This window comes from Megalobrama amblycephala, linkage group LG6 (genome assembly GCF_018812025.1).
Source record: "Megalobrama amblycephala isolate DHTTF-2021 linkage group LG6, ASM1881202v1, whole genome shotgun sequence".
NCBI classification, from domain to species: Eukaryota; Metazoa; Chordata; class Actinopteri; order Cypriniformes; family Xenocyprididae; genus Megalobrama; species Megalobrama amblycephala.
Genome location: NC_063049.1, coordinates 43,284,019 through 43,308,489, shown reverse-complemented (window position 1 = coordinate 43,308,489; position 24,471 = coordinate 43,284,019). Strand labels below are relative to the sequence as shown.

The 24,471-nt window shown below is 36.5% G+C and overlaps 1 protein-coding gene across 3 annotated transcripts in view; it reads left to right on the top strand.

Moving 5' to 3' along the window:
* Nucleotides 1-24,471, top strand: part of LOC125270795 (inactive dipeptidyl peptidase 10-like) — a 72,290-nt gene that overhangs the window by 20,489 nt on the left and 27,330 nt on the right. Inside the window, exons 1-3 of one of the 3 annotated variants that reach the window (XM_048194754.1) lie at nt 4,769-5,404; nt 19,899-20,013; nt 23,686-23,781. In XM_048194754.1, the coding sequence (XP_048050711.1) occupies nt 5,354-5,404; nt 19,899-20,013; nt 23,686-23,781 (262 nt within the window). In that variant the 5' untranslated portion in view covers nt 4,769-5,353. Of the gene's footprint in view, nt 1-4,768; nt 5,405-19,898; nt 20,014-23,685; nt 23,782-24,471 lie in introns of those variants that run through there. The other 2 variants (XM_048194753.1, XM_048194755.1) reach the window with 2 other exon arrangements.

Below are 24,471 nucleotides of genomic sequence, written 5' to 3'. Positions count from 1 at the left end.
GAATGTGTCTGTGAAATTTCAGCTCAAAATACTCCATAGATTTTTTTTTATTCATTTTTTTAATTGCCTATTTTGGGGCATCATTAAATATGCACCGATTCAGGCTGCGGCCCCTTTAAATCTCATGCTCCCCGCCCCCGGAGCTCACGCTTGGCTTAACCAGCATAAACAAAGTTCACACAGCTAATATAACCCTCAAAATGGATCTTTACAAAGTATTCGCCATGCAGCATGTCTAATCGTGTAAGTATGGTATTTATTTGGATGTTTACATTTGATTCTGAATGAGTTTGATAATGCTCCGTGGCTAAAGCTAACATTACACACTGTTGGAGAGATTTATAAAGAATGAAGTTGTGTTTATGAATTATACAGACTGCAAGTGTTTAAAAAATGAAAATAACGACAGTCTTGTCTCCGTGAATACAGTAAGAAACGATGGTAACTTTAACCACATTTAACAATACATTAGCAACATGCTAACGAAACATTTAGAAAGACAATTTACAAATATCACTAAAAATATCATTATATCATGGATCATGTCAGTTATTATCGCTCCATCTGCCATTTTTCGCTATTGTCCTTGCTTGCTTACCTAGTCTGATGATTCAGCTGTGCACAGATCCAGATGTTAATACTGGCTGCCCTTGTGTAATGCCTTGAACATGAGCTGGCATATGCAAATATTGGGGGCGTACATATTAATGATCCCGACTGTTACGTAACAGTCGGTTTTGAGATTCGCCTGTTCTTCAGAGGTCTTTTAAACAAATGAGATTTATATAAGAAGGAGGAAACAATGGAGTTTGAAACTCACTGTATGTCATTTCCATGTACTGAACTCTTGTTATTCAACTATGCCGAGGTAAATTCAATTTTTAATTCTAGGGCACCTTTAACGTTATTTTATATGTCTTCTCTATTGACAAGACCGTTTTGAAGGATATTGGTTTACTTATGACCTTTCTGTGCACTAACTGAGAATTGAGAGTTTGTAGATGTTTAAAAGGTTGTTGTGTCGACCTTGATTTATTGCAACATTGAGGTGTTCAGTTTTATTTTGATTTTAGAAAATAAACTTGATTTCTCATCTTACAAATCAATTGTTTCTTATTTTCACTGGTATGTCTCTAAGGACTAGTGCATCTCTGAGCCTACATTCAGCATGAGTAAAATACTTAAAGGTGCTAAAGAGGATGTTTTGTTTTATACATTTTTGCAATATTACTTCAAACTGTCTTTACTAACTGATAAAAGACTATTGTAACACGGTTCATAGATGTGGGAAGAAGGAGGCGGGAACCGGCGAACGTTCAAACAAAACTTTAATATATAAATAAACAAATACAAAACGAAAGTAATGCCGGCAGACCCTCACGGACGTCTGCCGGCCACACAAACATAATAAAACATAAAATAAAGTCCAGGCCTGGTCCTCTCTCGTCCTTCACTGATGTCGCTCCTCCTTTTATGCCTCCGGAGCTCCTCCGTGAGAGACTCGAGGCCGGCACGCCTCGCAGGTGACGCTCATTATCACTCGCGTCACCGGCCTCGCGCCGTTCCCTCACGGCTCTCGCCCGCCCTGCTCGTCACAACTATTTATTAGGTGCACTGAAAGGAATAATATTAATATACATCATCTGTGCACGAGGTAGGGCCTTAAAAACATCAGCCAATCGTTTACGCGATCATCGCGTAAACGATTGGCCCTCTGGCTTGTCAATCACTGCCATGACGTTCCTTGTGAGAGACGAGCGTGGCTGCGCGCTCCAGTAACTTTCCACACTCCACAGGCGCCGCATGCAATGTTTTTGTCCGGAGACAGGAGTAACAACTGCAGATTATGAGTTACCTGCGGTGAGTCTGACATAATGAATCCACTAACACCACACAGCGAATGCCGGTGGTAAACGTGCACGAGTTTTGGGAGGCGTTCCCTCGAAAGGAGGGGGGGTTGTTCTTACGCATGCGCTCATTTCAAAAACTCAGTAACCGTCTTCAGTCGACAAAAAGATCCTCTTTATCACCTTTAAGTACTGTTAAAATCAGATTCTTTAAGACTTTTACTCAAGTCGTATTGGAATTGGTTACTTGTAACTTATAGTGGAGTCATTTTCGATGTAAGGTATCTGTACTTTTACTCAAGTATGGTTTTCAGGTGTTACACCTCTGGGAGTAATAGTAATAATATCTAGGTCTGAATTGAAATAGGCTATATTGTATGTTTTAATGGATCACGCTACAAACATAATGATCTTATAATACATGATGCATTGCTGTGTCCGTTATCACATATTTCCCACTTTTGGACACTTTTGCTTTAACGGACATTAGACAACACTGCAAAATAAAGCTGTTATATTCATATATTTATTGTCCAACATTCCCAATTTTTCTGATGCATGTCCTTAATTTAATTTCATATGTTGGTATTAATTCAGTGTTTATAATGCTAATACTAGAACTTCAAAGAATTTTAATCCAAACTGACTGGGTTTCTAGAGATCAAAGGTTTTGTGAAAAAAGTGGAAGACTTAAACACAAAGTGTGTAAAATAAAAGGTTTTGATGATCACTAGTGATAGTATTTTATTCTGTGTTGTCATCATTCAGGTTGGATTTCAGCTTTAATGTACGTTTTTTTAACAAAGCAGCTGATATTGCCATAGAAACTAGTGGACTGCCGAGTCGCTTTCACCCCAAAATGGCAGAAACGCAGGGCGGCTGAACGTTGCAATGGAACGTTCTGAGTGTCGCTTCTTGTTAGTGTATATTCTTTGGCATTACTGACAGACTGGGAAGAGAGGAGCTGCAACAATGGAGAATATGAGGAAAATAATCAACATTCAAGCATGAAAACCTGTTCTAGTAGAGCCCAAAAACAACATCAAGACTTTGAAAAAGCGCATAATACATCTAAATATAAATAATAAATCGATCAGAAAATCGGCTTGTATAACAAGAATGTAAAGTGGATTTGTGTTGAATAAAGCTAACAGCATAACTGTAGAGGACTTGAATAACAACTGCAAATAAACAACTTTCATACTGTATTGAGAGTATAAATCTAACACTTAAGTATTGCACTATACATTACAACGCTTTAAACCCTGCAACAATCAGATCCACCCACAGACATCCACTGTGTGTAAATGTTTCTTCTGCTTATTTGTTCATCTCAACAAACAGGAATGAATCTGAGTTCTGTTCTTTGGGAACCAACAACATGTCAATCAAATTATTTCTATAGCGCTTTATATAGAATACAGATTGTTTCAAAGCTGCTTCACAGTGATAAACAGGAAAATAAAAATGATCAATGATGCAAACTTCAATTGTTCAATGTTGATTTGATTCAGTTTGTTTCAACAACTGTAATGCATGTCACAGATGCCTGTAATCCTTCATTAAAGCCATCATTTGTGAGTTTTTAGTCATATTTAATCAATGATGTGATCGCAACTGTTGTTTCCATTTTATGAAAGTCAATTTGCAGTTGATTTTTTTTTAAATAATGAACATTTTGTAGCACTTTCTGCTCCTGTTGTAATTCTGCTTGTGCTCCAGCATGTTAATCCTCAAACACTGCTGTTGTCAGGCTCGTATTAAAGGATTAGTTCACTTCAGAATTAAAATTTCCTGATAATTTACTCACCTCCATGTCATCCAAGATGTTCATGTCATTCTTTCTTCAGTCAAAAAGAAAGGTTTTTGAGGAAAACATTCCAGGATTTTTCTCCATATAGTGGACTTCACTGGGGTTCAACGGGTTGAAGGTCCAAATGTCAGTTTCAGTGCAGCTTCAAAGAGCTCTACATGATCCCAGACGAGGAATAAGAGTCTTATCTAGAGAAACCATCGGCCGTTTTCTAAAAAAAATACAAAAGTTAAATACTTTTTAACCACAAATGCTCGTCTTGCACTGCTCTGCGATGCGCCACGCATTACGTAATCATGTTGAAAAGGTCACATGTGACGTAGGCAGAAGTACCACAAAATTGTCCGACATCATTGTTTTACCTTTTTTTTTTCTTGTAAAGGCCGTTTGACTTAGTCTTTGCACATTTGTTTTTTTTAAACACTTGCTCGGTACTTCTGCCTACGTCACGTGTGACCTTTCCAACATGATTACGTAATGAGTGGCACATCGCAGAGCAATGCAAGACGAGCATTTGTGGTTAAAACGTATATAAATTATTTTTTTTTAGAAAATGGCCAATGGTTTCTCTAGATAAGACTCTTATTCCTCGTCTGGGATCATGTAGAGCTCTTTGAAGCTGCACTGAAACTGGCATTTGGACCTTCAACCCGTTGAACCCCAGTGAAGTCCACTATATGGAGAAAAATCCTGGAATGTTTTCATCAAAAACCTTCATTTCTATTTGATTAAAGAAAGAAAGACATGAACATCTTGGATGACATGGGGGTGAGTAAATTATCAGGAAATTTGAATTCTGAAGTGAACTAATCCTTTACTTGGTCTGTTTGGCATCTGACCTGCTGCAGAACAGTTCCACAGAAATGCCAACCATACTATGGAAAATTCACAAAAGAAAAAAACATTTAAAATTTACTTTACATCTGTTAAACTGTAATGGATGCAAACATTTCATAGCTCTAAAAGAGCTAGAAACTAGAATGATGAATGATGTATTCAGATTTTATGGCAAATGCATTGACACTTACTGAATTTTTTTTGGTCAGGAATATATTTGGATGTAGAACCTTTCAATTGCAAAGATGTCACCACTTTTTCAATTGAAGTGTTGCATGGTTTTATTTATATTAAATGGCATTCACAAATAAATGAATGATGAGCATCCTCTGTTACATAATTCGATGTCGGATGTCATTCTTAAGTCTCGAGGTCACGCTTTTGCTTGACCCTTATTAACGTGAAAACAAGTTGACATTGATGTTCATCAGGATTTGACTGCAGGTGATGCTGGAATTGATGTTTCAGACAGAATGCATTAATGCAGTTGCCTTGAAGAATGCGATATCCTTGAGCTCTCGTGCTGTTCAAGGTGCCGTCTGTCGGGCTCGCGCGTCATCAACGCGAATCCTCCCGCCCCTCGAGCGCAGCATCAGTGCGCGCGCTGCTCTTGCCCGCCGGATTTGCATCCGTCAGTTTAAATTCGACAGAGATCAGAATCGGAACACCATCGTTTGCAACGATCGATCACGCTTCGCTTTGACTGTCCGCGCGCTGCTGCGGTGGAATGCCAAAAACGCCGCGCGCGCTCCTCCACGGACGAGTTCACGATTCTGCAGTCCTGGAAACGGCGTTAGAATCGCCAGTTCGGGTATTTTTGGCATCTCTCAGCGGCATCTGAAAAGGGATTCAAACCATGACGGCCACCAAAGAGCAGCAAAGCCAGAGACCGAATCAGCAGGATGAGGTAACGAACGGCGTTACACCAAAAAAGACGCGCGCCCGCGTTTTCACTGATTTGTAACATCTTTTCTTCCCAAATCCGGAGAGTATCAGGTAATAGATCGCGCGCTCGCGCGCATCCAACGCCCGTTCCCGTTCGGTCTGTCACATTACATTCATGACATCAGCGGTAGCATTCGGTTAAAATGAAAAATAAAACAATTCCTCTGTCGTGTTTCTTTCATCGACATTAAATTATCATTCGCATCTCATCGCGAGCATCAGTTTCTGCTGTCCTCTCATGCGCGCACCCGTGTCTAAACAGTATCTAAAGTCAAATAAAATCACGAGAGGACACCGAATGGATAACAAAGGTGCTTCGTGTCTTTATAGCTCGGTTTGGGCCCGCGCGTCACCTGTCCGTGCCGCGAACCCTCGCGCGTTAAACACGGTGCGACAGTCCGTCTGTGAATAATTGATCGCGGCTTTCTCTGACATAAGAGCGAATAGCTGCTGAATTTTTCATCAAAGCTGCTTTGAGACACTGACGGAAAAACGTGCTTAAACTGAGCTGGACTGGAACAGAAGGTTTTAGTTTGAAACCTCATTTCCACGATATCATGGTTACATTAGGAAATATTTGTAACCCCAAATAAGGAGCTGAAATCCACTGTTGACATGAGGAGAGAGTTTCAGCTGTGATATGAGGCAGTCATGCAGAAGCGTTTGCTGCAGGTTGTTTGTGTTTGACACCTGTGCTGTGAGAGTCCACCAGAAGCATCTTCAGAGCGGTCGCTGGTGTCTCTGTAGCCTCTCTTGCAAGTTCATGCAACGTTTTGAAACAGAAAGAGATCATCTGAGTAGTTTGATGTAGCTCACAGTACCTGCAATTCAACTTTATCAAATGCTAAATCAAATGCTTTCTAGAATCTTAAGTATAGATGCTGAAGCACTTTTTTCTACATGGTGAATGGCACATAGTGCACTATATAGGGGACAGGGAACGATTAAAGGTGCAATATGTAAGAATTTTTCCAAAAACCACTAGGCCAGTGTTATATATTTTGTTCACTTGAGTACTTACAATATCCCAAATGTTTGCAACTATTGTGAGAAAATTGCAATTTTAACCAAGGCTCTGGGACGTGTGAGGAGTCGCCTGTCAATTGCGTCATACTCGTGTTACCCTCGTTACTTATTTTGTAGAAACCATGGAAACACCAAAGACACTTTAATATTTACATGTTTTAATAGACAAGGGAACAACTGTTTTGATATATTTATAGACAGAAAACTAATTATTGTTATATAGCTCAACACGTTTCTTATTGTTTAAATCTAATTTTCTTGATTTTTTGCGAGTCTCATGCTTTACCATGCCTCATAGAAAAACACTATTTTGTGAAGTAGCTAACATAGCATAATCAGATGCAGCTTTATTTTTAGTAACAGTAATACCGCATTTTCTCCATCGTACAATACGTTTTAAAATTAATTGCATGTCATTTATCAACACAAGCCATCCAGCATTAAATATGATATTGTAAAATCGATCTATCTTACTGCAGTGTGTAACAGTGTCTCACAGCAGCCGCTGAGCGAACGCACAGAGTAACGTTATAACATCATTTTCAGCACTCTCAAATGTATCTAATATGATAAACAGAGCTGCGTTACCTCATACTCATGACCGGAAAATCGGAAGCGGCGCCGGCGACTGTGGCATAATAAAAGTCCCGCTGCTCGTGAGGCGTGTGTTGATCAATACCACAACACAACACTCGCTCCTGCTCTGCTTCATACTACAGTAACGTTAATAATCGCATCCATGAACATGATTTCTTCCTGAGTCCTATCCTGATTCTTTTCCACCGGCTGTGAGGTGGAGATCACATGTCCCAAGATTCCACGCTCAAGCTTGGCGTCATCAAGCTACGCCTTTGTTTTGAATAGGCTTCTAGCGGACAGAAAATATTACATATTGCACCTTTAATACAATGTAAATATGCTGTGATGTAAACAAAACGCTATTGGCTATTTTTAAAAAGGAGAGGAGCTGTTCGATATGTCCTGCCCTGTCTTCCTGTTTCAGTGGAAATTACGTCAACACATTGAATAACGCTGCTCGTTCCAAGGCACTTCAGTGGGCCTTTAATCATTGCACCATAATCGGGTGTCAATATCGGATTCACCATTAATGGCGCCATATTGTGGGCGTTTTGAGAATCGCACGCAAGACCACCATTAAAGTATTGTGTCTGAAGGGAGAGGAGTCAACAACGCTGTCAAAGGTAAAATAGCTTGCCTCCCTTCATTAATAAATTTTATTTAACATAACAATCTAGACTGACAAAAACATTATTAATAATTCAGATAACTTGCCAGATGATGTATTCGCGGTTTTGTTTATTTTTTCTGTGTATTCCAGCAAATGTATTGCAGTGAATATTCCAGCTGTTCCATTCCCTTCACTCCTAATATATCAACCAACACATAAAACTGTAGTTTAAAACGAATGCTTATATTCATGTTTATATTTGGGGAGTTGATAGACTCCCCTGTCATTTCTTTACGTTCTAATTTGAAAACATTAGACTTTGTAAATTAATTTTGCCTCTTGTTAATATGCTATTGTTATAAATGAAAAGATGCAACTGGGATTATTAAACCACTAAAGTAATAATGCATTTATATTAAGGCAGTTTAGAATGTTTTATGCTTTTTGTATTTGTTAGAATTATTTTTACATGCTATATGCATTACCTGTTTGTTTACCTTGATCAAAGATTTTATTTTAAAAAAGACACTTTAAAGTGAGAGTGCACTATGTTTTTTATTTTTTACACTCTTTCAGAAGTGTTTTGTATGCAAGGAGTGAAATTGCAGGAATTACAGTATTTAAAAAGTGTTAAAACCGTTCATTCAGTTCAGTGCTGATGTTATAATTGTAAAAAACTATTAAAAAAATATTAAATGCTTTTTAGCCTTGATTTTCACAGCTGGCCTTCAGATGCACATCTCAATTAATGGTTGCTTTTATTATATGGTTTTTAATCTAGAGAATGTGGCATTTATTAGAATTGATTGATTGGTAGAGGCAACTGTAAAGGCTCTGAACACGAATGTTCAGAGCAAACGAGATTTTGAATAGAAATAATGCATTCTTATGGTGCTTTTCACACCGGTGACGAACATTCACCCTTTAGCCAATGATGAGCATGTCCTGATTATTATGATTTGAGCTTTTGGTCACGTGTCTCAAGCCACAGTGGGAAAAATCTGCATGAAAATGGTTCCTCTATACTGGCACAAAGCCTAGTCTCACAAGTACACACTTAGACTTAACCAGTCTATTTCTCTTAAATCCAAAGTAATATTTCACCACCCTCTAAATGAAGTTTTAATGGAGCAAGTGTCACATATCTGTTAGGGTAAACGCCCATTTGCACTAAGAACCATAAATATAATGATAAATATTAGTGTCCAGCAGGCAATATTGCACTGCTGTTTTGGCGTCTGTCTCTTTAAATGCTCGAGCTCTTTAAAGCAGGATGGATTCTGATTGGCTGTCAATGTTTTTATCAGTCATCATTTGAAAAAAAATAATCTCTATATCAATATCATTCCTCACTGTCATTTTTGTTGTAGTTGTGATGTGAACTTATTTTTATTAAATTAGTTTGATTATTAAAACTTTGTAGTTATTGTTATCTTCCATGGTGTGAAAGGGCCTTAAAGGGATAGTTCACCCAAAAATGAAAATGATCCCATGATTTACTCACCCTCAAACCATCCTAGATGTATATGACTATCCTCTTTCAGATGAACACAATCAGAGATATATTTAAAGGGATAGTTCACCCAAAAATGAAAATGTGATGTTTATCTGTTTACCCCCAGCGCATCCAAGATGTAGGTGACTTTGTTTCTTCAGTAGAACACAAATGATGATTTTTAACTCCAACCGTTGCCGTCTGTCAGTCGTATAATGCATGTCAATGGGAACTCCATCTGTAAGAGTAAAAAAAACATGCACAGACAAATCTAAATTAAACCCTGCGGCTCGTGACGACACATTGATGTCCTAAGACATGAAACGATCAGTTTAATTTGGATTTGTCTGTGCATGTTTTTTTGACTCTTATAGACGAAGTTCCCATTGACACGCATTATACGACTGACAGACCGCAACAGAGTTAAAAATCATCATTTGTGTTCTACTGAAGAAACAAAGTCATCTACATCTTGGATGTCCTGGGTATAAGCAGATAAACATGAACTATCCCTTTAAAAATATTCTGGCTCTTCCAAGCTTTATAATGGGAGTGAATGGGGGGCGAGATTTTGAAGCCCAAAAAACTGCATCCATCCATCATAAAAATAATCCATACGGCTCCAGGGGGTTAATAAAGGCCTTCTGAAGCAAAGCGAATGGTGTTTTTTTAAATCGCAAGAAACGTCTAAGCTTACGCTACTCCTACATCCTGTGTCATACATCGTGTCAGGGGTTACTTTTATGGTATGAGTATGAGTACGGTCGTCTGCCGGAAACGTGTTATTTTAGTTTATAAAGTTTTAAGTATGGATATTTTTCTTATAAAAACCCAATAACTTAGCTTTAGAAGGCCTTTATTAACCCCCTGGAGCCGTATGGATTATTTTTATGATGGATGAATGCACTTTTTTGGGCTTCAAAATCTCGCCCCCCATTCACTACCATTATAAATCTTGGAAATGCCAGGATATTTTTTAATATATCTCCGATTGTGTTTGTCTGAAAGAACACCTAGGACTTAAACCCCTGGAGTTGTATGGAGCACTTTCTCTGTTTATGTCGTTTTTGGAGTTTTATGCACAAAAAACAGATGAAACGTTCTTAGAATATCCAGTTATGCGATCCACAGAAGAAAGAAAATCATACGAGTTTAAAATAACACGAGGGAGAGTAAATAATGGCAAAATGTTATTTTTTAAGTGAATTATTCCCTGTAAGGCAGGTGTGTCCTCACTTTTCATGGATAAGGTTATGTGTGTGTTTTTTGCTTTCTTCTATACCAGCTTAAACTGCAGAGATGACTAGACACGGCTCATAAAAACACGATGAATATGCCATTTGTTGACAATAGCGTATTATTAATATTGCAACATTTGTAAATATCAGATGATATTTAGTGCCGCCAGACAGATCTGTTTCTTTATCCCTTACACTGATGCAGTTCGACCTCTCAGCCTTCAGCTGAATGTATTTGACATTATGATGCCTTCACAAACATGACTATCACATTTACGGTGCAATGTTATTAGATTCATTATAAATAATTGTTTGTGTATTAGTTTCTCTATTCTCTATATTGAAAATGAATGCACATAATGACATTGCGATATCAGATGCAGGGAACCATAAAAATGCACTCTAAAAACAGCACTGCGCTTGGAGAAATGTCACTGTAGTTCAGTGTCTGTGTGCCGGTATATGATATAATGATGTAGTTCATTACTGGGTTATGGCTGTGCAATCATTACTGTAGAAATCTGAAGCATAGTCATGTTTATGGTTTGATATATGTATACATATACAGTACACTACCGTTCAAAGGTTTGGGGTCAGTAAGATCTTTTTTTCTTTTTAAATTGATCAAAAGTGACAGTACTTCTATTCTTTTCATTATTATACTTTCTATTCATTAAAGAACCCTACAAAAAGTTGCTGCAGGGGTCTGAAAAGTCGCTAATCTAATGACAAAATCGTTAAGTTGGCAACACTGCATGTGACCCTAAGATCAAATCTTATTGGTTTGATGGATAGATGAAGAAAAAATCAACACACTCAAAAAAACTGATGTGAACAAACTATATAAATGCATTGTTTCCATTCAAAATCGTGTGTGTGTGTGTGTGTATATAAGCCATTAACCATTAGCTTTCATCAGAAGCTATTAGCTTTCATCAGTGAGAGAAAATGTTCCAGTACAGTGTTTCTGGTGCTTCATATAAGCAGCAAAGTGAACTAATTTCAGTATAAGTGCACGCTGTCTGAGAGACGGTTTCTGACTGCACACACATAAAGCCGCTGCTCATACAGAGTTCATTTTGGCGCCATGTTGGGCTTTAAAATGGTAAACGGTCAAATATACACACTTATGTGTCAAAATGCAGACTGTTTTCATGTCTTCAATAAGCTTGAGAGTTTTATTTACTTATGTTAGTTAGACTATCATTAGTTTTTTTTTTTTTTTTTGTGATATTTAAATTGGTGACAAGAATTATGAAGTTTCAATGGTATCAAAAATGTTGATATAACTTTAAAGGATTAGTTCACTTCAGAATTAAAATTTCCTGATAATTTACTCAGCCCCATGTCATCTAAGATGTTCATGTCTTTCTTTCTTCAGTTGAAAAGAAATGAAGGTTTTTGAGGAAAACATTCCAGGATTTTTCTCCATATAGTGGACTTCACTGGGGTTCAACGGGTTGAAGGTCCAAATGTCAGTTTCAGTGCAGCTTCAAAGAGCTCTACATGATCCCAGACGAGGAATAAGAGTCATATCTAGTTTATCTATATTGGCATTAGTGGAATTGCTTTGGCATGGTTTAAATCGTACTTATCTGACCGTTATCAGTCTGTAGTAGTTAATGAAGAGATGTCGTATCGATCACAGGTTCAATATGGAGTACCACAAGGCTCAGTACTAGGACCGTTGCTTTTCACTCTGTACATGCTGCCCTTAGGAGAGATAATTAGGAAGCATGGGGTTAGTTTTCACTGCTACGCTGACGATACTCAGCTCTATATTTCCTCGCGCCCTGACGAAACCTACAAATTCACAAAACTAACAGAATGCATAGCTGACATTAAAAACTGGATGACAAGAAATTTCTTATTATTAAATTCAGAAAAAACTGATATCCTAATCTTTGGACCAAAAACTTCCTCACGAAAAAACCTTGAATACTCTCCAACACTTGACGGGTGCTCCATTAAACCTTCGTCCTCAGTTAGGAACTTGGGTGTGCTCTTCGATACCAATCTTTCATTTGAAAGTCATGTTTCTAGTATCTGTAAAACCGCCTTCTTCCATCTAAAAAATATATCTAAATTACGACATATGCTCTCAATGACAAATGCGGAACAGTTGGTTCATGCATTCATGACCTCAAGGCTAGATTACTGTAACGCTCTACTGGGTGGTTGTTCTGCTCGGCTTTTAAACAGACTACAGTTGGTCCAAAATGCGGCAGCTAGAGTTCTTACTAGAACCAGAAAGTATGACCATATTAGCCCAGTTCTGTCAACATTACATTGGCTCCCTATTAAACATCGTATAGACTTTAAAATCTTGCTACATATATTATATATATCTTCCAAGGGGTTTTTTCCCTCCTAGGACTTTTTTCCCAGTGTTAGCACGCTGGGTTTTTCTCCTAGGGGGTTTTTTCCACCCCTGGGAGTCAGCCGACATTGGCTTAATGTAGCACCATCATGTATATGTTACATATTACCACGCTTGTTTGTACAGCTTATTTTTAACCACTTCCCTTTTTTCTGTGCTTCTAATATGTAAAGATGCTTTGAAACAATTACCAATTGTAAAAGCGCTATATAAATAAATTTGACTTGACTTGACTTATCTAGTGAAACGATTGGTCATTTTCTAAAAAAAATAAAAATTATATACTTTTTAACCACAAATGCTCGTCTTGCACTGCTCTGCGATGCTCCATGCATTGTGTAATCATGTTGGAAAGATCACGCGTGACGTAGGCGGAAATACCGCGGTAGGGAGAAAAACTCTATCTCATTTTCTTCCAGAAAAAAACATAATTTCTTTTCGACTGAAGAAATAAAGACATAAACATCTTAGATGATGTGGGGGTGAGTAAATTATCAGGAAATTTGAATTCTGAAGTGAACTAATCCTTTAAAGTAAAAGTAACTAAATCATGATATATGTCGTTACCGTAGGGCTGTGCAATTAATTGTATTTTCGATTTCAATTTCGATTTCGGCTTCCAACGATTATGAAAATAAGATAATCGAGGTAAAAAAATTACTGTACCGCTGCTGTATTCCGTTCAGCACACCTTCCTTTCCTTCACAGTGGTGAATAAAAATTCCTCTCTAACCCAAACTTAACATCCAAATCAGCCAAATAAGAAAGGGATGTAAAATGCAGTCTACTGTTGCTAAACTTCGTGACGTGCTAAACCGTGCAATTAAAAGCCACAAAACGGACGCTGTTCCCTAGGCAGCCACCTGTGCGCCCGCTCCGAGATAGATAAGGGCTTCAGAAACAGTCAAATAGCCAACAAATGCCATTTTGGCAAGTATCCTCGTAAATGCAGTCGGTTATTTCTTAAGTGTACACTGAGAAAGTGCGCGTGATTACGAGCTCATCGCATTCATGTTGCGAAATGAAAGGGTGTTCAGGTGCAATTTTTACCTAGGAAACTCGTATTTACCATAATTCTGAGACCTCGTGAAGACAGCATAACAGTAAGCCTACGTTGGGTCCATTCAGCTCTTAAAGGGACAGCAGCCAACACTGATGATTGCTAAAGTCATTGTTAATCTAACAAGAAAAGACAAAGATAAAATCACTCACTGCTCTTGAACTTTTTTAGTTTTAAATAAGAGTTAGTCTATATTTAATGTATGCAGCATTTATTTTACATTTGAATACTTTATTCAATTTCTGTTTGGTATTACTTATCTAAATACCACAGTTAGTACATCTATCTGAAAACCTAAAGCACTGTTTATTTAATTTGTATTTTTTTGTCTGCTTTGTTTGTAATTAGTTTCTTTGTTCTTATGTAATTGTTGGCTGTTTATTGTCTTCTGTAGCTGTTTTGAGGACCTTTTACTTACATTAATTTACCTAGTAATAGTTTTTGCTGAAGTATTGATAATTGTGAAATTTCACTGACATTTAAAATTACTCATATCATGAAATAAGACTTTGATCATATCACCCACCAATAATTGTGTTAAATAATCGTGATTTCAGTATTGACCAAAATAATCGTGATTATGAGCAGCCCTACGTTACGTGAAATAAAATTACTCCTATCGTGATATAAAATTCTGGTCATATCGCCCACCTCTAGTTGGAATAGATTCTAGAGGTTTTCAGAGGCCAGATGTTGTTTTGTCCGTTTTATAATTCTGACATTGTCCAGACCTTTCAGTTATACGTGCATGCTAAAAATATTTTGCACAATGACATTGCTGACATTTGCTTACATGAACTTGCAGTTTATTGCATTTATGGATTTTGAGTGTTCACACGTGTTTTCTGTCTTCTGCTGCATTAGTAAACACTATCGATTATAGTGTTTCATGGCGTGTGAGGGAATGCAAGTGACATCAAGCGTACGAACCTGTGGGCCGCCGCTTATTTGAAAGATGAATGATGATTGGGTGAATCAGTTCGTCCCTGTGACCGTCCTAAATGTGCCCTCAGCGAGGTCAAAGCAAGCAGCCATTACACGTGTCGCCTCGCCAAAAATAGCGCCGCACGCTCACGTGTCTTTATACACGTGTACAGACGCTCACACCTTAGGTTTAATGAGTTCTTCATTTTATTTTTGTATTATTGCCATCAACTGAAATCTTTTCTAGATTCAATCACCGAGAGTGGCTTTGCAGAGAGTGAGAGTTATAATGTTGAAGTCGTTGCATGTATATGAGAACACAAGTCTTTTGACATTGACATTTGCAGTGTTTATATGATTTATGATAGTCTGAAAGGAAAGCCATTGTCTGTGACTGAAGACATAATGTACAAGATCTGATACACTTAGTAATCAGTAATGCACTTTTTTATTGCCTTTTTTCCCTACCACATAATTTAGCAATCATCATAAATTAGGTAGCCTATCAGTCGAAAGCTTTAACACTTTTCATACTGATGAAAACTGTTGTGTTACTATGAAAACAGTATTTTAAAATCTTTTACCTGCTCAGTTTCTGATATCAACTTCTTTTAAAACTTTTAAAACACAACTTGGTTAGACATGGTTTTGATTTTCTAGCAATTTTACAGGCCAAATTATTTCGTAAAATATATGTTTTGTATAAAATATTTGTTTTTAGTTTAGTACATTTGTTTCGTGCTGTGTTGAAAACCCTGTAACACCTTTTATGTTCCCAGTCAAAAATGGCCAGACTTTTAAAAAAAAATTAAAATATGCTGTATTATCACCAAGTATTGGATTCAATCTTTTTGTCAACTTATTTTCTTTTAATTAGGACAGGTTTTGCATTTCTTTTTTGGAACTGATTGATTGTAGGCCTCATTGATCTGAGCTTATGCACATCCATTTTTGAGTGAAAAAGGCATTATTTGTGGATCAATTTGTCAATATTCAACAAAATATGGGAAAGATTTGCACTGTTTATCACATTAGTGTGCTTTAATATTTAACCAGGAAGTTTGTTTTGAAATGCTTTTATTTTGTAAAAAATGGCAAGTTGACAAAAAAAAAAGATTGAATCTAATATTTGAGGATAATATAGCATAACGAGAGATTTATAAGCTATATTTTGTAGGCCGGTCATTTTTGACTGGTAACACCACAAGTATGACTTTTATGCCATTTTGTACAACATTCTAAAAACTAATTTACCTTTAGTCATTACTTAAATATATATATTGTTGTGAAATAAAAAATCAAGTTCTGAAATGCTGTTAGACTTTTTACTTGTAATTGTTATTTTATTGATATACTATCATGACTTGTCATAGTTTAACATTTTCAGTTAATCAAAAATGTATTTAATTTTAAGTTCTGTTAATGTAAAATACAATCTGATGACGTGTAAACGTGTTTCATTGTTTTGAGTAACTTAAGTTAAGTGAAACTGGGCTGTGATTTATATTTCCCATCATGCTTTACCCATGGCACAAAGGGAGAGTAAATGCTAAAATTAAGTGTTATATAATGTTTTTTGCACAAGATTAATGGTAAGGGAGAATTAGCAGTAATTAGTGTTTTGTTATGCTAATTTAGAAGAATTTCTGTTAATGTGGGTTTTTGGAGATTTACCATCATGGTGACAAGCGGTGCTTGGTAAGTTCATGTTACTTAGAAATGCGTTTTATTATGTCCAAAAAGCGTCTTCACCTTACTTAAAACATTATGTTGGATCAACTTAAATAGTTGCATTCATGTTGACAATTTTTAAGTTCATGTTACTTAGAAATGCGTTTTATTGTGTCCAAAAAGCGTCTTCACCTTACTTAAAATGTTATGTTGGATCAACTTAAATAGTTGCATTCATGTTGACAATTTTTAAGTTCATGTTACTTAGAAATGCGTTTTATTGTGGCAAAAAAACATCTTCACCTTACTTAAAACATTATGTTGGATCAACTTAAATAGTTGCATTCATGTTGACAATTTTTAAGTTCATGTTACTTAGAAATGCGTTTTATTGTGGCAAAAAAACATCTTCACCTTACTTAAAACGTTATGTTGGATCAACTTAAATAGTTGCATTCATGTTGACAATTTTTAAGTTCATGTTACTTAGAAATGCGTTTTATTGTGGCAAAAAAACATCTTCACCTTACTTAAAACGTTATGTTGGATCAACTTAAATAGTTGCATTCATGTTGACAATTTTTAAGTTCATGTTACTTAGAAATGCGTTTTATTGTGGCAAAAAAACGTCTTCACCTTACTTAAAACATTATGTTGGATCAACTTAAATAGTTGCATTCATGTTGACAATTTTTAAGTTCATGTTACTTAGAAATGCGTTTTATTGTGTCCAAAAAGCAACTTCATCTTACTTAAAACATTATGTTGGATCAACTTAAATAGTTGCATTCATGTTGACAATTTTTAAGTTCGTTACTTAGAAATGCGTTTTATTGTGTCCAAAAAGCGTCTTCACCTTACTTAAAACATTATGTTGGATCAGCTTAAATAGTTGCATTCATGTTGACAATTTTTAAGTTCATGTTACTTAGAAATGCGTTTTATTGTGTCCAAAAAGCGTCTTCACCTTACTTAAAACATTATGTTGGATCAACTTATATAGTTGCATTCATGTTGACAATTTTTAAGTTCGTTACTTAGAAATGCGTTTTATTGTGTCCAAAAAGCGTCTTCACCTTACTTAAAACATTATGTTGGATCAACTTATATAGTTGCATTCATGTTGACAATTTTTAAGTTCGTTACTTAGAAATGCGTTTTATTGTGTCCAAAAAGCGTCTTCACCTTACTTAAAACATTATGTTGGATCAGCTTAAATAGTTGCATTCATGTTGACAATTTTTAAGTTCATGTTACTTAGAAATGCGTTTTATTGTGGCAAAAAACCGTCTTCACCTTACTTAAAACATTGTTGGATCAACTTAAATAGTTGCATTCATGTTGACAATTTTTAAGTTCATGTTACTTAGAAATGCGTTTTATTGTGTCCAAAAACCGTCTTCACCTTACTTAAAACGTTATGTTGGATCAACTTAAATAGTTGCATTCATGTTGACAATTTTTAAGTTCATGTTACTTAGAAATGTGTTTTTATTGTGGCAAAAAAAGCGTCTTCACCTTACTTAAAACATTATGTTGGATCAGCTTAAATAGTTGCATTCATGTTGACAATTTTTAAGTTCATGTTACTTAGAAATGCGTTTTATTGTGGCAAAAAAACGTCTTCACCTTACTTAAAACATTGTTGGATCAACTTAAATAGTTGCATTCATGTTGACAATTTTTAAGTTCATGTTACTTAGAAATGCGTTTTATTGTGGCAAAAAACCGTCTTCACCTTACTTAAAACATTGTTGGATCAACTTAAATAGTTGCATTCATGTTGACAATTTTTAAGTTCATGTTACTTAGAAATGCGTTTTATTGTGTCCAAAAACCGTCTTCACCTTACTTAAAACGTTATGTTGGATCAACTTAAATAGTTGCATTCATGTTGACAATTTTTAAGTTCATGTTACTTAGAAATGTGTTTTTATTGTGGCAAAAAAAACGTCTTCACCTTACTTAAAACATTTGGATCAACTCAAAATATTGCTTTGAATTAATATAATTCTCCCAATTGGCTTAAGTTAAAAATTCTAGTGGAAAACGTTAACATATATATATATATATTTTTTTTTGTTGAACCAATGTTTTATTTTTTAGAGTGAAAATAAAAGCATTTCAAAACAAACTTCTTGGTTAAACATTAAAGCACACTAGTGTGATAAATTGTACAGAATACTTTTTAATTTTATTTAATATTTCCAAAATAACCCATACATTTATTGGGCTTATTTTGGTCAAAAATTGTTCTAATTGAAAGAAAACAAGTTGACAAAAAGATTTAATCCGATATTTGGTGATAATATAGAGTAATGAGAGATTTATAAGCAGTTTTTTTGTAGGCTGTGCATGTGACCGGAAGTGTAAAAAGATGTGTGTGTATGGGGGTGGGGGTTACAAAAAAATCTCAAAAAAATCTGGGTACGTACTGATACCCTGGGTGAGTAAAGTCAGTAAGTTTAAGTCCATTGCAATTTAACGTTAACTAGCATTTTTGGGAAAAAGAAAATCCTCTCTAGGTCGAAATGACCCCAAAACAACATGAGGGTTAAACTTCTGTAACTTCTTTTACAATTTCATTTTGTGAAGATGCTTTCACTTTGCAATAATCAGCTAAGAGTCTTCTTTAAAAAGAGATGAACCTTACGTCTGTATTCCAAAGCATTCATGATTTATAACCATTTAAGTTCAGATCTGTGCTCAAAAGGGGGTTCATGGTTAACAGGTTAAATCAGGTTAATCATTTAGCTCTTCTAAACTAGACCATGAGCTTTAGTTTAGTCACGCTGATGTCCAGGTCCAGGTCCACAAGTTTGTTAGTATGAACTGACGTTCATGTGGAGAATTGACGAGTTCTCTGACTGCTCACTTCAGCCTGAAAGCGCTATTAGCTTTCATCAGTGAGCGGTACCTGTACAGCCAGCGTTTCTAGACCTTTGTGAAGGTAAAGGTTTGAAGTAACTTGTTGACAGAACACAGCAGGAGAGAAGATGAATGATGTCTCCACAGCTGCTTTTCAGAACAAGCACTAAAACATTGGAGCAAAAGGCCTTGATCAACTAGTTTAAAGTGGACCCATAATGCCATTTTACAAGAAATCTCTGGTGTCTCCAGAATGTGTCTGTGAAGTTTCAGCTCAAAATCCCCCACAGATCATTTATTATAGCTTGTCAAATTTGCCCTATTTGGGTGTGAGCAAAAACACACCGTTTTTGTGTGCGTCCCTTTAAATGCAAATGAGCTGCTGCTCCCGCCCCCTTTCCAGAAGAGGGCGGAGCTTTAACAGCTCAACAACAAAGCTGGAGAATCTCACGCAGCCAAAATGAGGATTGTCAGTAACGGTGTTCAGCCTTACATTGTTCAAACCGGAAAGTATAGCATTACTAAACGTTAAACCCTCAACATTATTTTTGCTATGATTTATGTAGCAGCTGAAGAAATAACGTGTCTGTTTCTCTTTCCTAAAGGATCTGGGTGGCATGAGTCCTCCTCAGAGGAACTGGAAGGGGATTGCGATCGCTCTGTTGGTCATTCTGGTGGTCTGTTCTCTCATCACCATGTCTGTGATCCTCCTCACTCCAGGTACAGCAAACCCATAATGATGAATTTCATCATCATTATCATTCATTGGAGTGCTCCAGTTCCACCTGGAAACTTGCTATCTTTTGGTAACACTTCATTTTAATAGTCTACTTTAGACATTCTACTAACTATAAGTAACTTTGCAAGTGCATGCCAACTTATTCTAACCCGAACCCTAACCTAACAGTCTACTAATACTCTAATGAGAGTTTGTTGACATCTACAGTAGTGGCCAAAGGTGATGTTCAGAGGGAATGACCCTACAAGTTTGATTAAACCATCAAAATATGATATTTTTTAAATATTTTAAATGTGAGGCAAAAACTACAGGCTTTATTTTACTATGCAAAAACATGCATAGGAAAACAAAAAGTTTAAAGGAACATAATCAGTTATTAATATTTGGTTGGTTGGCTTGGATAAAAATAAAAATAAAAATTTGTCATGTTTCATCGCGTTATCACAAATAAAACAATCGACTCCAAGCACAACTACGCAGTATGACTACAAAATATATAACAAATACGGCTGTCAAGCGATTAACCTTTTTAATCTAATTAATTACACGATGTAGCGATTAATTAATCTAATTCATTACAAATTAATCTCACATCAAATTTGACTGAGAAATTATCCCCAAAGATCATTTAAAGTCATTATTGTGTTAAATAAGAAAAGCATCAAAGAGACATTACAAAAAGTAGCTTTAGAAAAGTTGTATTTGATTCAACATAGCATTTATTATTACACAAACTTTTAGGCTACAATGACCATGAGGCCATGAGGGTGAGTAAATGATGACAGAATTTTAATTTTTGGGCGAACTATACCTTTAATGGGTTTTTATTAATACGAAAATGTTTTTAAAGGTGCCCAAGAACTAGGGCTGTAACGATATGCGATATGAAACCGAAATCGCGATACGCAGGTCCACGAACCTGTATCGCGATGTGAGAAGGCAGAATCGCGACACACCCCTTCCAACTCCCAGAGTTATCCTTCCTGTCCAGATCCAATGCTACCACATTTTTAAATTACTATAAGTATTAGGGGTGTAACGATTTATCGTAGATGGTGTGTCTCAATCAGCTCTCTAGTTCAGTAAGTGTTTCGGGCACACATTGAATCTTGCAAGCAGGTTTAAACGTTTCTCATGTCAGTCTCTTGCATGGTCGCGTGAGAAAAGTCGTGGCTTTCTTTCACCGCAGTGCACAGGAACAGCTGTGCTCACAGAAAAGCAAAAGACGCTTGCGATGCTTTGCTTTAAGAAGTTCTGTGGGGCCGTTCACATATTGCGTCTTTTCCGCGTGCAAGTCAGTTATTATTTTCAAATGTAGCCGCGCGGCAAGCGCGCTCATAATGGGATCAACGCGGTCGCGACGCGCATGCAATTCTCAACTTCTCAGAATGCCGCAAGCGCACCGCAGGTCGTGTGACAAGAATCAACCGATCAGCTATGGCCTTTCCGTAACAAAACATCAAAAGCTCAGCCGAACAGCTGATCATAGCTGTACATGGTGGTTTTTATATCTTATCTCCATCAATATATCTCGTAGTAAAACTAATGCAAGGGCTAGAAATCATTTATCCTTAGCAGAAACATCCTGATCCTCTTGGAGAGCTCAGTTCATGGTTGCATAGCAACGACCGACGCCACGGGAGCGCAAGCGCTTTGGAAAGAAGAAGCGGTGCGGCCGCGCCTTCCACGCGTTTTTAGACGCGATATGTGAACGGCCCCTATTCATAATTCTAAGTTCATGTTAAATTTAACATTTTTTTTCAGTGACAGACAGCCCTATTCAACTGTTAATTTGAATACAGAAGGTTTTTATTAAAATTTTATATTTATTTATTTTATTGAAATGTGATCTTGTATGTACAACAAGGAAAATTATTGAAATTTGTTCATGTTTTTTTAATAAATCTTGTTTGAATTTCAGTTTCATTTTGTTCAAAATATCGTGATACGTATCGTATCGTGAACTCCGTATCGAGATACGTATCGTATCGTGACCTGAGCGTATCGTTACACCCCTACCAAGAACATGTTTTCAAAAGATGTAATATAAGTCTAAGGTGTCCCCTGAATGTGTCTGTGAAGTTTCAGCTTAAAATACCCCATAGTTTTTTTTTAATTAATTTTTTTAACTGCCTATTTTGGGCCATCATTATAAATGCGCCGATTTATGCAGCACGGCCCCTTTAAATCTCGTGCTTCCCGCCCCCGGAGCTCGCGCTTGCCTTAAACAGCATAAACAAAGTTCACACAGCTAATATAACCCTCAAAATGGATCTTTACAAAGTGTTCGTCATGCAGCATGTCTAATCGCGTAAGTAGAGTATTTAATTGGATGTTTACATTTGATTCTGCTTGAGTTTGATAGTGCTCCGTGGCTAACGGCTAATGCTACACTGTTGGAGAGATTTATAAAGAATGAAGTTGTGTTTATGAATTATACAGACTGCAAGTGTTTAAAAAATGAAAATAACGACAGTCTTGTCTCCGTGAATACAGTAAGAAACGATGGTAACTTTAACCACATTTAACGGTACATTAGCAACATGCTAACGAAACATTTAGAAAGACAATTTACAAATATCACTAAAAATATCATGATATCATGGATCATGTCAGTTATTATTGCTCCATCTGCCATTTTTCGCTATTGTCCTTGCTTGCTTACCTAGTCTGATGATTCAGCTGTGCAGATCCAGACGTTTATACTGGCTGCCCTTGTGTAATGCCTTGAACATGGGCTGGCATATGCAGTCGGTGTTATGTTGAGATTCGCCTGTTCTTCAGAGGTCTTTTAAACAAATGAGATGTATATAAGAAGGAGGAAACAAAGGAGTTTGAGACTCACTGTATGTCATTTCCATGTACTGAACTCTTGTTATTCAGCTATGCCGAGGTAAATTCAATTTTTGAATCTAGGGCACCTTTAATAATACTCTAAATAACAAACTAAAACTGCCAGTAGGTGGTGGTAAATGTCTAAATGAGTAAGTCCTTGAGTCATTCATTCATTCGATTCATTCAAACAGCTGATTCATTCAGGAATGAAGTAAATGGCTCTCTTTATGAATGAGTCATTGAATCATTGATTCACCCAACTGATTCACTCAAAACGCGGATTCATTCAGAAAAAAGGTTGTGTGTTGCTCAGAGACGCACAACAATTCTGCTCTGGCTTTATAGGTAATACTTTCATTGGCAAATTTGAGCAAAAACAGACAATATTGTGTCTAAAATAACACAATATTAACTTTGTTGAACTGTTGTTTAAAATCAGTATCACATTTGCACTTGTGCTACTCAGGACAAAAACAGGGCTTGTGTGATATTGCTTAACTATATCACATGATATAAATATGAGACGACAACTCATACAGCGGCATTTTTGCCTTGATATCTTGAATTTTAGGGTAATTCTAACTGGATTCTATAGGCTTCAACATGCTGTGAGTTGTTGATCTGCTTAGTTGCTTATAGTCAGTAGAATGTCTAAAGTGGACTATTGAAATAAAGTGTTACCAAACGTTTGCATTGCTAAAGTCTTGATTCTGAGTGTTAGTGAATCTGCTGTTTGTTACTTAATGTGTGACACCCGTGGCCTTCAGCGGCTCCATTACTGATCGTGACACTCTTGTCTGTCTGTTTGTGTGTGACAGTGGATACGCTACCAGGTAGTGACACCAAGTTGACGGTGGAGGATCTCTTCAGTACAGATTTCTATGTGCACGACCCTGAAGCTCTTTGGATCAACGGTAAGACAATATGACCCTAAATCCACACGCCTCATTAATTCCTAATGGTTCTCATTCATTAATCATCTGTACACCATCATGTGCTCTTAAGAACGACTGATCACAGATGATGATTGATCATTACCACAGATAAACATTATAAAACCACCAGCTTGAGTAAGAGGAAAACATCTGACTGACACGTAAAGCTTCACTGCAAAAAATTGATTTTCTTTCTTAGATGTTTGTACTGGAAAACAAGACAAAAATACTAAACAAACATTCTAAACAACATATTTACTTGAGAGGCAAAATGACTTAAGATATTAAGTCTTGTTTTCTCAAATATGTGTCAAAATATTTATGCTTAAAACAAGAAATATCTGCCAAGGGAAAACAAGTATATTTTTCTGACCCCATTGGCAGATATTTGTACTTGTTTTAAGCATAAACTCACTTCATTTTAACACATTTTTCAGAAAACAAGACTTAATATCTTGTCATTTTGTCTCTCAAGTGTGTCTTGATTTAAAGTGGACCTATAATGCCCCTTTTCACAAGATGTAATATAAGTCTCTGGTGTCTCCAGAATGTGTGTGTGAAGTTTCAGCTCAAAATCCCCCACAGATCATTTATTATAGCCTATTTGGGCGTGAGCAAAAACACGCCGTTTTTGTGTGTGTCTCTTTAAATGCAAATGAGCTGCTGCTC